The following is an 18,345-nucleotide window of genomic DNA, read 5'->3' as shown; positions in this document are numbered from 1 at the left end:
TAGTGACTTTCTCAAAGAAATCCACCAAATTCAGTATGCATGACCTGCCCTTGACAAAACCAAACTGGGTTGGGTCAGGCATTTGAAAGTTTCCTACATCACTATTTATCAGGTCCATGATTACTTTTCCATGGCCTTACATATAAAGACTAGTCGAACTTATGGGTCTAACTTCCGGATTAATGGATGGTCCCCCATTTATGCAGAGGGATGACTACTGTTGTCCTCCACTCTGTTGGGACAAAGACAGTCCAGAGGCTGTGGTTAAACAGACATTCTAATGTGACTGATAAGTCCTGATTTAAGCTGTTTAAGAGGCAACCTGGTATATAATCAGGCCCCATTGTAGTCATGTTTTGGCTTTAGAGTGTGCACTGGTAACCTGTTCTTTGGTGATAACTGGAGGTGGAGTTGTGAAGGTTATTTCTTGGGGGAGAAGTGGAGATGAGGGGGAAGTGAAATCTGAGATGAATTTGTTGACCAGCAGGTTTGCTATATCTTCCAGTTGAGTAGAGGTGATGCCATCTACAACTAATTCTGCACATTGTTGGGTGTTGCTCTTAAGGGGTGGACGCAGTGGTGCAGCGGTTAGCGTTGCCGCCTCACAGCAAGAGGTTCTCTGGTTCGATTCTCAGCTGGGGTGCCTTCTTTGCTGAGTCTGCATGTCCTCCGTGTGGTCGCGTGGGTTTCCTCCGGGTGCTCCGGTTTCCTCCCACATCCCAAAGACATGTTGTAGGTGGATTGGACACACTAAATTGGCCCTAGGCGTGCGTGTGTGCCTTCTGTGGAAGATTGGGCATCGATCTGGCAACTCGACACTGTAAAACTCCACTGCCAATCATGAGCGGACTGGTGATCCGCTGTGGCTACCCCTAACTGGGAAAAGCCAGAAGAAGTTGGGTGTTGCCCTTAAGATTGTGGACATTACTGAAAAATGCCCTATGGTTATCTTTAGCACTGGAGGCCATTCCTGCCTCTATGTCTGCTTTCAGAGACTTAAGTTCCTTGACTTGCTTGTTTAGACTAATGAGGGAATTTTTCCTCTGTTGTGCACATTTGCTCTTACTTCCCGACATGATTTTCTTTCTTTTGTTTCAGAACCTATTAATAACCAGGGGTCCACCAGGGTGGCTTCTTTCAGTAGTCTGACCTGGGTTTATTTTGGTCTGTTACTGATATTTCTATGCAGTTGTTTATATAGCTGTACAGGGCTTTTGTGTACTCCTCTGCATAGTTTTCTGTATTTGAGGGGGCTTGGGAACTCGCTTTGCCATACCTTAATAAGGAGTAGTTTAGCTTAAAGAAGTTCTTAAAGTTTTTGGGGTTAGGTGGGGGGACTAGTTTTACCTTTAATTCATGGAAGATAACTTTGTATTCTGATCTTACCAGTGAGGACATCACACTGGGGGGTGCAGAACTCTCCCATATTTGTGAGTACCAGATCTAGGATATCTGTTCCCTTAGTGGGAGTGCACACTAGCAACTCTACGGCATTTGAACTTACAAAGTCAAGAAATCGTTGGGCCTGCAGGTTAGTGGTTGTGTATGCCTCTCAGTTAATGGAGGGATAGTTAAAATCACCCACGAGTATGGTATTGGCCTGGATGGTGACTGATTCTAGTAACTTCAAGTAAGATGTATGGGTTTCCACATTCATGGTGGAGGACATGTAGCTAGAAAGAATACGGTAAGAATTTTTCCCATGTTTAGTAGACATGGAGTAGCTCAAGTACATCATATTGTTTGACCAGCCTTGAGGTGTGCTTACCCTTTATGACAATATATATATACCTCTGTCTTTGCTCTTTCATGTTCAATGGGTGGTCAGAACGTATGAAAGGCATTTATAGCTATGTATCACCGGAGTCCTTTCCATGGCTTTGTACCATGTTTCAGTAACTGCACAAATGACAGCATTCTCCACGGTGAGGGGAGCTTTCAGGGAGCGCAGTTTCTTGTTCAGAGTCCTAGCATTGTGCAGTAACAGCTTTAGCTTGTCCTGAGTAGCTTTTGTTATGTTGGAAGGTTTTTCTCTTTGGCAATGCCTAAAATGGTACTACACAGGTGGAAAATATTTTGACTAATATCCAAAAGCCTAGAGGTGACAAGGGAAGGCCATCCCTGACAAAGCAGCTTGACCTGTCAACCATGTCTTCCCAGGCTCACAAGTTCTGGACCCCTTTGGAATGACACCAGTAGCTAAGCCAGTTGTTGAAACTGATCATTTTCTGATGATACTGAGGTATCATCCTTGGAGACGGTGAAATGCTGCTTAATGCTAGGATTATACCTGCCTGTGACACATATTCTGAGAGCTCAATCACGTCTCTTCATGTAATCCAAGGATGCACATCTCAGTTCATTCACACCCACATGGACGATGACGGAGTCATACTGGTACTTACGGATAAGTGACCCAAGTGCTTGTGTGATCTGACGAATCCTGATCTGACAGTCAACTAACTGTGGTCTTCCCCTTATCAAGCCTGGTAAGAGGGACATCACCGTCTCTCACAATGGAGTCTCACATGACCAGAATGCTGGGTAGTAGATTGCTTTCCTTTACGGGCTTCATAGTTGAGACACAATGAGATGTGGCTTTAAGTGTTGTGTAGGAATTGTCTTGTTTGTGTGCATCCAGGGTTTCTGAGGACTGCACCTGAGAGACCTTTGATGTTTACGTAACTTACATGTCAGCACCTCCACATATGTGGGTCTATGTCTGCGGTCCTTTGTGGGTGTGGTGAGTGATGTGTGAGTCGCTGACATGTTTGTTGCTTTTTGTGTCTTTATGTATGTCTAACCTCCAGTGTCAGTGTCTTATTACTGTATTTTTTTGTTCGTGAATTAAGTAGTTATCAGTGTACATAAGGCAATTGTTACATTGCCTCAGGATGCACATGTCCACTAAGCTGGATGAGAGCAGAAGGAAAGTGCCCATCCATGGTTGCAGGTCTTAATGTGTGCTTGCAAGAGACAGAAGTCGAGGGTGTTTGTAACCAAATGAAGGAAGGGTGCTTACTTGGTGTAATATGCAGCTAACCTTACCAGCCATTCTGCCCAGCGCCAAAACCTGACGCTCTCTCAGTAAGAACAGTCCTGGATATTACAAATAAGGTAAGGTGGACCTACATAGTCCTATCTAAATTTGTAAATGCTGCTCACCATGCAAACTAGTTCTCTTGTGAGTAATGCAGGACTGAGGTAAAGTTTTGAGGTGGTTTTTATACAGAAATGTCAGCTTCTGGTGATTGCATGTATACAAAGCAGCAATAGCAAGCATTATATGAAGAGCAGCTTGCAAACGCAAAGCATATACACGATCAGAAATAAAGCAAGTTTTACACTACGCTCTAAGGCCAAGCAGGTACGCACACATTGAACTTTCCACTAGCAATTCCCAGTGCAGATAGGTGAAATCAACCCTCTCCTGGCACAAGAATGCAGACTTTGACCCTCTTTATAGATTCCTAGGTGTTTACTACACTAACAAGCACAACAAGGGCCTTTTTAAAATCTCTGACAAGTTCTGATACCCTGGATAAGTGTAAACAGGGGCTTGGGAGATGAAACACTTACAAGCAGGAGCCTGGGAGACTAACCATTTATAGGCTGCCTGTGTCCATTCAAGACAATGGGTGACTGGTTTGGAGCCCAAGTATTAAGAAACCTCAAATTCCCAACAACAACTAAGAAACACTAAATACAATGTATTTCAGAGCAGAACAGCAGCCCTTACAGCAGTTTGAAAATTCAACTTTAAAGAAATGCAAAAAACCCAATAAATAACATAGTAAACTTTCACGGTGAAAATAAGCAATGTTACCATATGCTTGCGAATGTACAGATTACTGGCACAGCGAGTAGCTCTGTGCAAATCTGCTGAATTATAAAGGCAGTAAAAACAAGGTAAGCTGATTAATAAGCCCCTCTAGTCAATAAAACAACTATGTGCAGGAATCTCTAGTGTGTTTCCTCAACCTGTACAAACCAGGCTACCACCCAATGCCATCAGATGGAAAATCTGCAGCCCTCTTGATGCAAAAGCACAGAAACGAGCTTTCTAGAGTGTAAAAATACACTTCTTTATCCAACAGGTAGCTAGATAATGAATTCAGAGGCAGTAGATCAGACAATAAAAGGTGTTGTTTTAAATAAGCACAAGGAAAGGCAAATATTTCAGGATCTAAAAAAGCAGCGTAGAAAGGGGGATGCTTATAAAGCTCAATTTTTAGTAAGGGTGGGCAGCTTAAAATCACAAAGTTTAAAAAGAAGATCAAGGAATGGGAGGGTGGGAGAGAAAAATAACCAACAGAGTGTCACCAACAGTGCTTGTAGTACTTGAATCTTAAGTATCACTCAAGAAACAAATCAGCCAATGAAAAAATGTATGAAATGTGCAGCCTGGGTAATTAGTGTCTATCTGCAACATAAAAAAAAAAACAGGCCAAGCAGATTTCTTAAAACAAAACAAAAAAAATAAATAAAATAATGGAGCAGGTAAAACTGAATGCAGCTCTATCAGTTTAAACAACTCACAGACAAAATGATATTTACTTTCTTCACCCAGCAGGGAGCCACCAACAGAGCTTGTAGTTTTTGGAGACCTTGTGTCTCATCAGGAAAGACCACAGGTTCATAATTACTAGGTACCTCATCCAAAGGAGGACACACTCAAAGAAGTGCAGCACCTCCATCCCCCCTTAAGATAAATCGCAATCTACATGGTGTGGGAGCAGAACCCACAACCTTCTACACCAAAGGTAAGTATACTACCTATTGTGCTACTAACACTGCTTCAGTGTCAACAGCTGTTTGATAAATTATGCATATATGCCCGTCATATTTTTGTAACCATCTCAAAAATGAAAAGGTTTTAAGGAAACTTTCACCAAAATGAAGCTCGCATCAATATTTGAACACAACTGCTGCTGCCTGCTAATAGATGTTTAACTACTACAGTTAATGATAAATTAACTATTGTTTGGTTTTATACTGAACAGTAAAATCGCAAAGAAAATAACTTTAGTAATGAGAGTTATGTCTAGATGAAGGCCACTGCAAAGATGACAGCATGCTGAACAAGTTTGTTTTTTCTCGTGGGTTTGTAATTATCAAGTTTCTCAAAATACTTAATATTTGTTTCAAGACATGCCCCATAACTGCATTTACAGAAAAACTGCACACAAGAAAGCTGAATGGATAGGAAATCCTCAGGTATCAGCATATATATGAAATTACACTGTTATAAGGTGCAAATCAATGAAAGTAAAAACATACTATCCACCATACAGCCAATAAGCCTGTATAGCCAAACATTCCCACATACTTGCGTGACTTCAAGTCTTCCATTTCCTTGGAAAGCTTCTCATTTTTCTCCAGAGCTTCATGCAGTCTGCGCTTTAGATCTCCTATCTCCTCCTGTGCCTCCGATTTAATGTCGTTTGCAATGACAACAGCGGTCTGCAGGTCAGCTTGGAACTGGCGCCATTCAGCAGACTCTTCCTAAAATGAAACACAAGCACTTGTAAGTTTCAACAAGAAATTATATCACTGAAGTTGAAAAGACATCCTAAAAATCTCTATTATCATTTGTGCATTTAACATATTTACTCATGAACTGTGTAGAGTGATCTGATCTGTATGTTTATCAAAATAATGTGGAAGTAGTAACATCCTGCAGAAAGGAGCCAAACGCTAAGAGACATGACAGTGCAAAGTGCGATGGCAGCTTCATTCCTACTATACAGTTATATGCACAGTGCAGAAAACTTGGTGCATAATTTGATGAGTTATGCTGTCAAACATAAAACACTAAGTGAGAAAGTGTGCATTGTTAAATACTCTAGATCAACAGAGGTTAAGACATGTTTTTCCAAGTTTGGTACTGTTATGATGGAGAACAATTTTTCCTAAATCTTGCATGAACTACCACAGAAAACACAATGGCCATACACGGACAGAGAGGTGGAACAGTTTACTAAAGCCCATGGCACTTGCTAAGCTCTGTAACATACTGTTAGACAGCGAGTCCTTTGAGAGTGGTGCTATGATGCCTGGTTTTAGGAGACAGATTTGAAAATCACACAGAAATCTAGTCACCTTGTAAGACAGTTTTAAAAGCTTCTAATTTGTGGATTTTACAAGCAGGCAGTTGGAAGCTGTTCCACATACCGAAAAAGTGAAGTGTTCGTGGTTGAGATCAGGGATTTCTGATGGTGATATAGCAAGTCATCTTGGTACATTTACCAAGGAAGTGAAGTAGGTCATGGGCTCTTAGTGATTTTTTTTAGAAGATGGTACTTAAATTATATGATTTTTTTTTTCTATAAAAAAGGCACTGATAAATCTAGAAATTGTGAGCAGCTGCAAACAGAGATACCTTGCTACATTTAAGTTCAAATGTTGAGGTTAGTGAGGAGTTTCAGTTATTAAAGACAACATATGCATGTGGGAGGTTACATAGTATAAAGTATCTGGCTGTTATGTCTGTATACACCAACAAAAATTGCTATGCAAGTAATTACTTAAAAAGTACAAAATAGATACTCTTTGTCGATCCAAGTAGTTTTGAGGATTTTACTTCCACAAGGAGTAGATTAGTAGAACAGATTTTAGCAACAGAGTGTTACAGCTTAGATTACAAGTGAAGAGCATTGCTCTGGTTTATGGGAAGTTGCCCGCTAAGGATGGTATGGCACCCCATCGACTCACATGTCAAACACATAGGACCTTAAGTGAACACACCAACAGGGGCCACCTAGCAGCTTTTCAGATAATTCAAACAAGGTTTGATATTTTGGTCTTTTTCTAGAATACATTCTTCATACTGAGATGATCTACTGGGTCCTGGGGTAGAGAAATTGCCACCAGCTAATTAATCAGACTCCATAGTAATGAAAATCTCCTGCCACTGCATTAATGAAGGCCTGCTGAATCATGCCTTCAAAGGTAAAGTCTTTTCTAACCACCTGCCACATCCTGCATTACAACACTTGTACATATCACTGAGATATCAGGCTTTGCAGAATGCTTCTAAATGAGCACACACAAAAGACTAGGTCTTGTAATTCTTTGTTTTGTAGTTCCCCTCACATGAAAGGTTGTTACTCCTAATTTCTACATTTTTAATTATGCCTTGCTCAAAACATTTCTTTACACATCAGCACTAATTTCAACTGCCACATAACTGCTCTCCTGCAAGGGGGGGGGGGGTGGCTTGGCATAAGAGTTATGTATGGTCTTTACCTCCCAGATAAGGGGTACAGGGGTTGATTCTGACCTAATCTGAAGTCTAACAGCTTAGTACTTAAAAGTGCTGATGAAATTTAAACTATTGTGCAATTTAACATTTGTTGACCGGGAAAGTCCAACTAGTAGACAGCCTATTTTCAGTGAAGGCCCAGGGAGAAATGCTCTAGATGCATGTCTTTAAAATGTGAGAGGAAACTGAAGTACCCAGAGGAAACCCACACGAATGCAGGGAGAACATGCAAACTCTACATAGAAGGCACACCAGCCGAGAATCGAACTGGAGAACCTATTGCTGTGAGGCGACGACGTTAACCACTGCACCACTGTGCCACCCATGGCATGGCATTATGAGCGCTTCTGCCAAACCAGTCATAGCTGGAACGTACACAAGCTTACAGGGACTGCAATGCAGAAAACGTGCACTGCTAGTTTGGTCATCATTTCATAACTCAAAGGTTGCACATGCATACATTAGTCTAATAAAATATTTACATAATGCTACGAGCATAGCAAGCCATGCAGTAAACTAAAAACATATATAAAGCTGAGAATATAAATTAAAAACAGCAAATTCCATTGTCTTCAACAACATTACATCACTTGCATTAAGCAGCCCAAGGTGTCAACAGGGTTAGTATTTTTGTTTAACAGATAAAATGGTTTCCTTACCATTACTGAAAAAGGTAGGAGCTTTGGATCTGCACTCTTCCCACCAATTTATATGTCATGGACATGGACCACAGTCACCTGATCCACATCACTGATGTGGATAATTTTAGTAACAATAAGCGTACAGTAGAGGAATGGCTTAAGAGCAAACACCAAATAAATACAGCTGATATGGGCTATGAGCAACATGAAATAGGCTCTACAATGTAAGGCTATAAAGCCAGGCTATAAAGCCTGGATTCCCAGGATTTCATACATATCACTCTCAATGCACTTCCTTCAGTCCTAGCTTACCAGCAGTATCTGTAATGTGTCTAAAAATGAACGGTATTCATAAAATAACATGCAAAAGGGCTTATAATACATTTTCAGTGCTGTAAATCCTTCCTACTTTCAAAGTAACATGCAGTCACCACTAGACTAATCTAACATCACGGTTGCAATCACTGCATACGCTTAAAATGAACCAGTTGTACTTTTAGCTTATGATAGCTACAGCTATGCAATCATGCCCTTCAAATGCCAACAGTTAAAATTCATCAGTGTTGTGCAACTACCCTTATATGCATAAGAAGTCCACCTGAAGCAACTACCCTCATATGCATAAGAAGTCCACCTGAAGTTTTTTTTCAATTAACAATGAAATTATTTACTTACAGAAAATCAAAGTTATGTACTCACCATAACTATGCATCTGTGTTGTTTATTTCCATTCTTCCTCAACGAATGGGTCTCAGATCTGACTTTGGATCTGGCTCGGCTGCATTTCTTCCAGACTCTTGGATCTAACTCTCAAGCTCCTCCCTTTATCCATAATGCCCCACATCCCTGAATTACCTCGGGTGGAGTTTGCTGGTCTATCAAAAAAACAAAGAATAAAGACAGAAAAGAGTTCAAAAAGGATCCAATATTTCTATCAAGCCAAAAGGAGAGGGGGGAAGGTCTGACCCAGAATACAGATGAAATAACCATGGATCTAGTGGAGTACGCTTTTGGAGATATCTGCAAAGGCAAACCTCAATAAGAATAAACATGAAATGCAATCTGTTAACCATTTGACTAAAATGCAATAAATATGTAAGGTCCCATGGTGGAGTGGAATCTTTAATGGGACGTCGAAGCAAAAAAGTTCCTTTAAAGAAAGCTTTGCACAACTTGGAAGAGACTAGGGGAAAAGCATAATCTCCAGTGTGATTATTGGAAATAGCTGCTAGTTGAACTTTGATGGTGGAAAAACCAGCTCCTTCTTGAAAAACTGAAGCAGAAAATCTAAAATAGTATGGATAGCTGCAGTAAAATTCTCTGATTAGACAATAATAAAATCTCTTTCATTTACTTTTATATATTTTTCTAGTGGAGAATTTTTGGGATAACAGAATGTGGTGAACCAGGAAAGAAAGCCTGCAATTGGAAAAACTATGGGGTCAGAAGGTCTGGGTAAAGGAATCCCTGTGGGGTGGGTGATCAGATCAGGAGAGCGATCCAGTGTCCAAAGAGGACATAGGAGATGAGACCACAGGCAGGGGAACCACACTTGACGAGGCCAGAAGAGGACAATGAGGATAATCTTGCACTTTAACTGGAATGTTTTCTGAAGAAATTTGGGGATCATGGGCAAGGGGGGGATAAGCATAAAGCAGACCGAAAGGCCAAATATGGACTAGAGCATCTCTCAGTGACTCCCGGGGATTACAGTAAAGAATCTGCTGCACTTGTTGAGGGGACAGGCAAAGAGATTGCAGCATCACAGCAAGGCTGACCCCATCAATGGAAGATTCTCTCCACCACAGCTTGATTGAGAGACCATGTGGGAGGCATCAGAATCACCCTGCTGAGTTTTGCCAGCTAGCATGTTGGATTTCCCAGTGTGTGTGTTGCTTGAAGAAAGTGGTTGGAGATCGCCCACTGCCACATTCTCATTACTTCCCGACAAAGGGGATAGGACCAGGTTCCCCCCATCTGCTGATGTACCAAACCACAGACATTTTGTTCATTTGGATAACAATTGTCCCTAAAGGGGAAGTATTCTGAAATTCCACAACACTAGGACTGTTCTCATCTCTAGGACATTGATATGCAAATTGGTCTCTTCTGGGGACCACGTGCTTGGACAGTCCATCCTAAGATATGCCCCCTACCCCAACTGGGAAGCATCTGTGGTTGCCGTGGCTACTATAGGGGTGGAAATACAAAGGGATGACCCTGATAAACGTCTTTGGACTTGATCCACCAAAGTAGAGTGTCCCTGCAAACCCAAGAAAGTTTTATAGGATGGGACAGAGGCGGTTAAGGAACTGACCACTGAACTGCTAGAGTTCATTGAAGAACCTGCATGTGGAAATGAGCAGTTGGTAGTAAGGTAATAGCCGCAGCCATTGATCCTAAGGCCTGAAGAACCAGTTTTGCTGGGGGAGGAGCGTGTGAAAGCATCTCTCTGAAATGAAGTCTTAAGGACTGCACTCTGTTTTGTGGAAGAAAGGCCAACTGACATGGTACCCAGGCAAGCTCCTATAAACTCAAAGACTTGAACTGGTTGTAGATGGGACTTGGCATAATTGACTGTGATCCCTAGAAATGGACATAATTGGAGTAAGTAGTTTATGGCCTTTTTGAGGGGATGCCTGGTTGGGGCAATAAGGAGACAGTCTAAACAGGGAAGCACTCTGAATCAAAGCAGTCTGTGATGAGCTGCTACCACTGCCATGCATTTGGTGAACACCCTGGGGACTATGTTGAAACCAAACAGCAGGGATCTGAATTGATAATGACTGGTTCCCAACCAAAAGCGCAGACATCTCCAGGAGTGTCTGTTCATTTTGATGTGTCAGTACGCATCCTAGCAACAAAAAAAGAAGTTACGTACTCACCACAACGTTCCATGTGTGTTGTCCATCTCGCCTTCATTCTTCACTGGTTGGGTTTGGAACCAACCCTCTGTTCCGACTCGGCCATGTACAAAAGCTCAAGGTTTTCCATTGGCTCGTGGCTGTATCCCTATCCCATCATGCCCTAGGAAAACTCCCCAGATCTTGTTTGCTGATGATAACAGTTTCCAATGGACTATTTTGACACTTTCTAGAACAATGAAAAAGGTCAGAAAACATTATTTGCCAAAAGTGACCCCTCGGTCTTCCAGAAGCCTAAGGACTGGGGGAAGGAGAGTGGGATGTAAGAATGAAGGCAAGATGGACAACACACATGAAACGTTATGGTGAGTACATAACTTCTTTATGTGATATTATCCTATCTTGCCTTCATTCTTCACTGGTTGGGACAGCGTCCCTAGCACCATATTTCTTGGGCTGCTCACGGGGGAATATTCTTCAGAACAGTGGACCCAAAGGAAGCCCTGTTCCTGGAGGCCAAATCCACTTTGTAATCAGTGATAAAGGTATGAGGCCTTGCCCATGTTGCAGCAGCACAAATGGTATCAATTGATAGTCTAGCATGAAAAGCAGCTGCTGCTATAGCTCTCGTAGAGTGACCCTTGATTTAACAAGGAAGATCTTTGTTGTTACATTTGTATGTAAACGTAATACAATCTGATAGCCATTTTGAAAGTGTGATCTTAGAGACAGGAGCACCTTTCTTAGCTTCCGAAAAAAGAAAAATAATTTGTCAGATTTTCTGAAGTCCGTTGTCCTATGTAAGCAGAAACATAATTGTCTGTGTACATCTAGTTGGTGTAACATATATTCTAGTTGGTGTAGCATATATTCTGCCTTGTTGCCATAGTTGGGAAAGAATACTGATAGTTCTATGCACGGATTTACATTAGACTGTGAGCAAACCTTCAGTAGGAAGGATGGTTAATTCGAAGGGATACTCTGCCCTTGTGGTAAAGCATATAGGGGGGTTTGATCGATAATGTGTGCAGCTCTGAAACCTATTTCTCACAGAAGTGATGGCAATCAAAAAAAGAAGTTATGTACTCACCATAACGTTCCATCTGAGTAGTTATACTTCATTTTTCTGCAACCTGTGGGTATTCGGATCCAAGCCGGCAAATTATTTTCTAGCATCTGCTCCAAGCTCCTCCCCCTACTCATAATGCACCACCATCTCCTGCCTTCCCTCAGATCGAGTTTGCTACAACTATACACATTAGCAACTCAGCCCAAAGAACCCAACATACTTATGGATATGATAAGGTCATGGGGACGGAGGGAGGGAAGGTTGCAGAAAAATGAAGTATAACTACTCAGATGGAACGTTATGGTGAGTACATAACTTCTTTATCTGAAGTAGTTAACAATTTTATCTGCAACCTGTGGGATAGAGTCCCCAGCTACTTAAATCCTGGGAGGCTCTCATGGAAGGATATTCCTGAGCACCACAGAGCCAAAGTATGCTCTTCCTCTGGAAATTAGGTCTAATTTATAATGAGAAATGAAGGTATGTGGATTTGTCTAGTTGCTGCTGCACAAATGCCATCCAAAGAAACCCTAGACCAAAAGGCAGCAGAAGTCACCATGGACCTGGTAGAGTGAGCTTTAATTATACCAGGAGGAGATTAACCTTTTGCTTTGTAAACATACAAAATGCAAAGAGTGATCCATCTAACTAAAGAAACCTTGGAAATGGCCTTTCCCAAAAATGGTTTGGAAAAGGAAACGAACAATTGGTTGGACTTGCGGAATGATTTTGTTCTATGAAGACAGAAACAAAGTTGTCTATGAACATCTAACAAGGGATGTTTATATTTACCATTGTTTTGGAAATTGGGAAAGAAAACGGGTAGATTAATAGACTGGTTTATGTTTGATTAAGATGCCACTTTGGGTAAGAATGAAGGATTTGTAAAGAGAGATACCCTATCCTTATGGAAGACCAAATAAGGAGGCACGGCAGACAAAGTCTGAAGCTCAGAAACCCTCCTGGCTGATGTAATGGCCACTAGAAAAGCTGTCTTCCAAGACAAAAATTTTAAATCCACTGAAGCTGCAGGTTCAAAGGGGGGAGCCACCAATGCCTGGAGGACAAAGGTAAGGTCCCAAGGAGGCACCGAATCTTTGACAGGAGGACGCAAAAGAAAAGTGCCTTTAGGAAAAGCCTTACACAGCCTAGAAGAAGCTAAGGCGAGGTTATCTTCCCCAACATGAAAATTAGAAATGGCTGCCAACTGTACTTTCACCATGGAGAAGCTAGCTCCTTGCTGAAAGATACTAGTCAAAAAATCTACCACCACCAGAACAGGGGCTGTAAAAGGATCCCGGTTCCTGTGGGAGGCCAAAATGGAAAAACGCTTCCATTTACTGCAATAAACCTTCCTAGTTGAAGCTTTAAGAGAGGCCACTAGTATAGATTTTACAGGGGATGAAAGACCAGGAGTGCTGGCAATCAATGAAACTGGAGCAACCAGCTTGAGGCTGTCCAGGTTGGGCGGGCAGGCACCCGAAGGATGAGAGAATAGATCCGGGCAGGGATCCAGAATCCACAGAGGAGCTAGAAGATGAGACCAAAGGAAGGGAAACCAAACGGCAAGGCCATAATGGGTCAATGAGGATCACTTTGCACCCCAGTCGGCAAGCTTTCTGAAGGAACTTCAGAATGAGTGGTAACGGAGAATAAGCATACAGAAGCCCAGGGGGCCAAACATGGACTAGAGTGTCTCTGGGGGCATCCTCTGTCCTCTGAGGAGGGAATCAGAGCAAAGAACTCACTGCACTTCGCACTGGAAGGAGATGTGAAGAGATCACAGCAAGGCCGTCCCTATGCAAGGAATACCTCCTCCACTACTGACTGTTTCAGAGACCAGGCGTATGGCATCAGAATAGCCTGACTCAATCTGTCCGCTAAAATGTTGGAGTGTCCAGAGATGTGCGTTGCAATTAGAAACCGACCAGAAGTCGCCCATTCCCACACTCTCATGGCCTCGCGACACAGGGGATAGGATCTGGTTCCCCCTTGTTTGTTGACATACCAGACAACCGACATGTTGTCTGACTGAATTGCAATCATTCTGAGAGGGAGGATAGTGTGAAAGGCTTTCAAAGCTAAAAGCACTGCCCTCATCTCTAGAACATTTATGTGCAACTTGGTCTCTGTCTGGGACCACATGCCTTAGACTGTCCTTCTCAGTGTCCCCCCCACCAGAGTTGGGAGGCGTCCGTGGTCACTGTGGCTTGGACTGGGGATGACACAAAGGGGTGTCCCGCTGCAACCTCCAGTGAACTTAGCCACCAAAGGAGGGACGTCCTGTAGGTGTGAGTGATCCTAATCGGGAAATCCATGGGCAGGTCCAGCTGAGACCATTGCACTGCCAGAGTCCACTGAAGAACCCGCATATGAAGGTGTGCGCAAGGAAGAATAGATATAGAGGCAGCCATGGAGCCCAGAGCCCGGAGAGCATCGCTCGCCTTTGGAAATTTGAGGTTCACTATTTGAGATATGTGACACCTGAGATGTAAGATCCTTTCTGGTGTTAAGAAAACTTTTAGCTGCAAAGTGTCTAGCCATGCCCCGATGAAGTCTAGAACTTGTACTGGTTGCAACTGGGATTTGTGAATATTGACTGTAATCCCCAATCGATCTGCCAAGAGAAGAAAGTAGTCTCGGGCCAGACACAGAAGACACTTGGGTGGACGCAGCGAAGAGCCAATCGTCCGGATACAGAAAGACCTGAATTCCCTGAAGCCTCAGGTTAACTGCTAGGACTGCCATTACCTTAGTGAACACCCTGGGGCTGTGGTGAGAGCGAAGGGTAGAGGTCTGAACTGGAAGTGACTGGCTCCCAGCCGGAAGTGAAGAAACCTCCTGGAGCTTCTGTGAACTTTGATCTGGTAATAGGCATCCTGGAGGTCTAACGAGCACAACCTGTCACACTCTCGGAGATAAAGTAGAATGGACTGTAAGGTGACCATCCAGAACTTATGTTTGGCGACGGACAGGTTCAAGGCTGACAGGTCCAAGATGGGCCTGAGGTCCCCTGTCTTCTTTGGCACTAAAAAGAACCTGGAGTAAACACCTAATCCGGACTGGCCGAAAGGAACCGGTTCGATGGCTTGTTTTTGAAGTAGCTTTAAAACCTCTAAAGCTGTGGCCTCCATGTGAGCGGGTGGAACATCTGGGAGGTGTCTTGTAGGCCCCGGCGGGGCAACAAATGGGATAGTGTAGCCTCTGGATATTATTTGTAGCACCCAACGATCTGCAATTATGGACTCCCATGCTGCTGGGTGCAATGACAATCTCCCCCTGACTACCTCCAGAGTAGGACAGTCGAGCAACCCCTCAGGGCTGTTGGGCGGGCCTGTCAGAAAAAGGTTCTCTAGACCCGAAATTCCTAGGACCCCCTCTACCTCTGGGTCGGCATCGATCCTGTCCCCCCCTGCCTCTGGGAGAATAGTTGTCCTGAGACTCCCGGGAAAACTGATATTTCCGGAACCACATCTTTTGCCCTCTTTGCTTCCTAGAAAAGGACTGCTGAGGGTTAGAGAAGCGGATCCCGACTGCAAAGTCTTCCCGTCTTTTTTGCTCTGGACAAAAGTGTCACGTTCTGTCTTCCTGGAAAGGGAGGAACCGTCATAGGGGGGCATTAATAAATGAAGCCTTGAAAGGGTCTGCAAACTGACACAACCTGAGCCAGGCATGACACCTCATGGCTACGCCTGTCCCAGCCGCCCTAGCCACTCCTTCCATAGCGTGGGAAAGGAGACGCATGGACGTGTTCGATACAGACTTCAGAGTCGACATTTTCGCGGAGAACAGTTGTTTGTCCTGCTGCGATAAGGACTCTGGGGGTGACTCAGCGAATTCTGAGACAAGGTCTCGCTGAAGCCGGATAACATGTGCCAAATAGTTCAGCGCACAAATGGAAAAAGTCGCTGACGAATAAACACACTTCCCAAACCTATCCACCCGACCGGGACTTCCTGTCCGAAGGGTGGACTGAGGAAAGTACAGTTGTGTACACTTACCATAAATGTAGATGTTCGAGTGTATTCACTGTTGCAGTCATTACATTTGGGTTATCTGATTGCAGGTTGCCCTCAGTCAGCTTGATTAACAAAGTCTTGGGTCCTGCGTCGGTTGTGGTCTCTTCTTCCGTGACATCAGGTCGTCACGGGTATAAAACATGCAGTCGACATCATTACATCAGTTTTTCTTGCCCCAGATGTCAGGTGCCCCCCTAATGGGAAGCAATTAAATCTAAAATATACAAGGTTATGCCTCAAACAAAAAAGCAAACACACCAAAAAGCTTTTAAGCATTGTAAAGGAGAGAAGAGGTATAGCCAAGCGAAGTCAGAGGGCTGGAGGGAGGGTAACCAGGACTGCAACAGTGAATACACTCTAACATCTACATTTATGATAAGTGTACACAACTGTACTATGTTCTTCATGTTTCACTGTTGCAGTCCTTACATTTGGGTAGATTCCCAAAGCCAAGGATGGGAGGAGGAGTTTAGATAACATTAGGACCAGCTATAAAGCCCTGCAAAACTGCAGTGGCAAAGCCAGCTCTGGATTTAGAGAAAATTGGCAAATGGTAATGCTTGGTGAAAGTATGTACAGAAATCCAGGTAGCAGCTTCTAGGATGTCCCTGGTAGGTATGTCTCTGAGAAAGACTGTAGAGGTAGATGCAGCCCTGGTTGAGTGGCATCTGATCCCCTGTGGGATAGGTTTTCCATGGTGCTTATAGCAGAAGTGAATGCAATGGCCTATCCATTTGGAGATAGTTCACTTTGAAATAGCCTTCTCCTCTGTCCCTGCAGCAAATGCCACCAGCAGTTGTTCAGATTTCCTTTGAGGTTTAGACCTGCCAAAGTAGAATCTAAGTTGTCTGTGCACATCTAAGGAGTGCAGTATCCGTTTCCCTTTATTCTGTGGATTAGGAAAGAAGGTAGGCAAATGAATGGACTGATTATCTGATCCAGGCAAAGAATCTTTTCCATTTTTCAGCATAAAATTTTCTAGTACTAGGCCACACTGGATACCACCTTTGGCATGAAACAGGGATTGGTCCTGAGGGACACCCTGTCCGCATGAAAGATGATGAAAGACTCCACTACCATAAGGGCCTGTAATTCAGATACCCTTCTTGCTGAAGTGACGGCTAAAAGGGAAGTTGTTTTCCAAGAAAGGAATTTTAAATCTGCAGTAGCAGCTGGCTCGAAAGGAGGAAGGGTGAATTTCTCCAATACAAAGTTAAGGTCCCAGGCTGGAATTGGAGCTCTCCTGGGTGGTCCTAAATTTTTGGCCCCTCTGAGGAACTGCTTGGGCAGTGGATGAGAGAAGAGGGGAGGTTCTGTCTTATAATGAGCTGAAATGGCTAAGGCGTGAATTTTTATTGAGGAAAAAGACAGGCCCTTGTGAAGCAACTCAGTTAAGTATTGTAAAATCTGAAGTAAATTGGGCACTACTGTGCTCATCCCTTGAGATTGGCTCCAAGTACAGAATCTTTTCCATTTTTCAGCATAAGATTTTCTAGTACTAGGCCTCCTTGCCTCTAAAATGACATCCATCACTGGTTTACTGAGGGATGGTAAAGGAAAGCTTAGGTAATTAGCCAGGCTGCTAGGTTCCGTGTTTGAAGCTGAGGGTGCAGAATCTGGTTCTCCTGCTGAGATAGCAGGGTAGGAGAGTCTGAGGCAGGTGCCATGGGGCCAACAATGACGCACTGCGCAGGAGGTGGTACCAGTGTTGGCATGGCCAGGCTGGTGCAATCAAAATCATTCTTGGTTTGTTTGTCTGATCTTTAGTAGTACTTTGGAGAGCAGAAGCAGAGGAGGAAAGGCATAAACTGATAGGTTTTTCCATCTGAAGGACAGAGCATCCACCTTCCAAGCTGGTCTGTGGGGAGCCTTTGCACAAAATTTTTCCAATTGATCGTTCTGGTGGGAGGCAAACAGGTCTATATCTGGGCTCCCCATTTGCTTGTCAACATGTTGAAAATCCTTGGTTCCAGTTTCCACTCGTGTGGGTCCATGAGGGTTCTGCTTAGTCCATCTGCCAGTGTATTTAGTTTTACTGGCAGGAATTGAGCTTGTAGATGTACTTGGTAGCTCAAGGCTGTGTTCCACAATGCCATGGCTAGTCTGCAAAGGGGGTAAGAATGTGTACCCCCCCTCCTGCTTGTTTATGTAGTACATAACAGTGGTGTTGTCAGTCTTTACCATTAATTGTCCTGGAAGAATGTGGTCCTTAAAGGCTGTCAGAACATTCTGTACAGCTAACATTTCTTTATGATTGATGTGAAGGTGCATTTGAATTGGGTTCCATTTGCCCTGAATGCACTTCCTTGCCAGGTGCGCCCCCCATGCATAGTCTGATGCGTCTGTTGTTAGGGTTTGGGTGGCAGCAGGTAGTGTGACTGGTAGTCCCTTGTTTTGGTGGCAGGCCTTTGCCCACCAAAGGAACTCTAGGCATAGACAAGGAATGACAGGAATCATTGCTTCTAGATCCTGAGAATGTTGACACCAT

The 18,345-nt window shown here is 43.4% G+C and overlaps 1 protein-coding gene across 1 annotated transcript in view; it reads right to left on the bottom strand.

Annotated features, from left to right (window-relative positions):
• Positions 1 to 18,345, bottom strand: part of SPECC1L (sperm antigen with calponin homology and coiled-coil domains 1 like) — a 2,326,126-nt gene that overhangs the window by 1,076,978 nt on the left and 1,230,803 nt on the right. The window contains exon 7 of the mRNA XM_044068824.1: positions 5,330 to 5,505. Coding sequence (XP_043924759.1) covers positions 5,330 to 5,505 — 176 coding nt within the window. The remainder of the gene's footprint in view (positions 1 to 5,329; positions 5,506 to 18,345) is intronic.

Source organism: Protopterus annectens, chromosome 4.part0, assembly GCF_019279795.1.
Source record: "Protopterus annectens isolate FY-2018-M chromosome 4.part0, PAN1.0, whole genome shotgun sequence".
Taxonomy (NCBI): domain Eukaryota; kingdom Metazoa; phylum Chordata; order Ceratodontiformes; family Protopteridae; genus Protopterus; species Protopterus annectens.
Note: the sequence above shows the minus strand (reverse complement) of the source record. Positions and strands in the feature narration are given on the sequence as shown.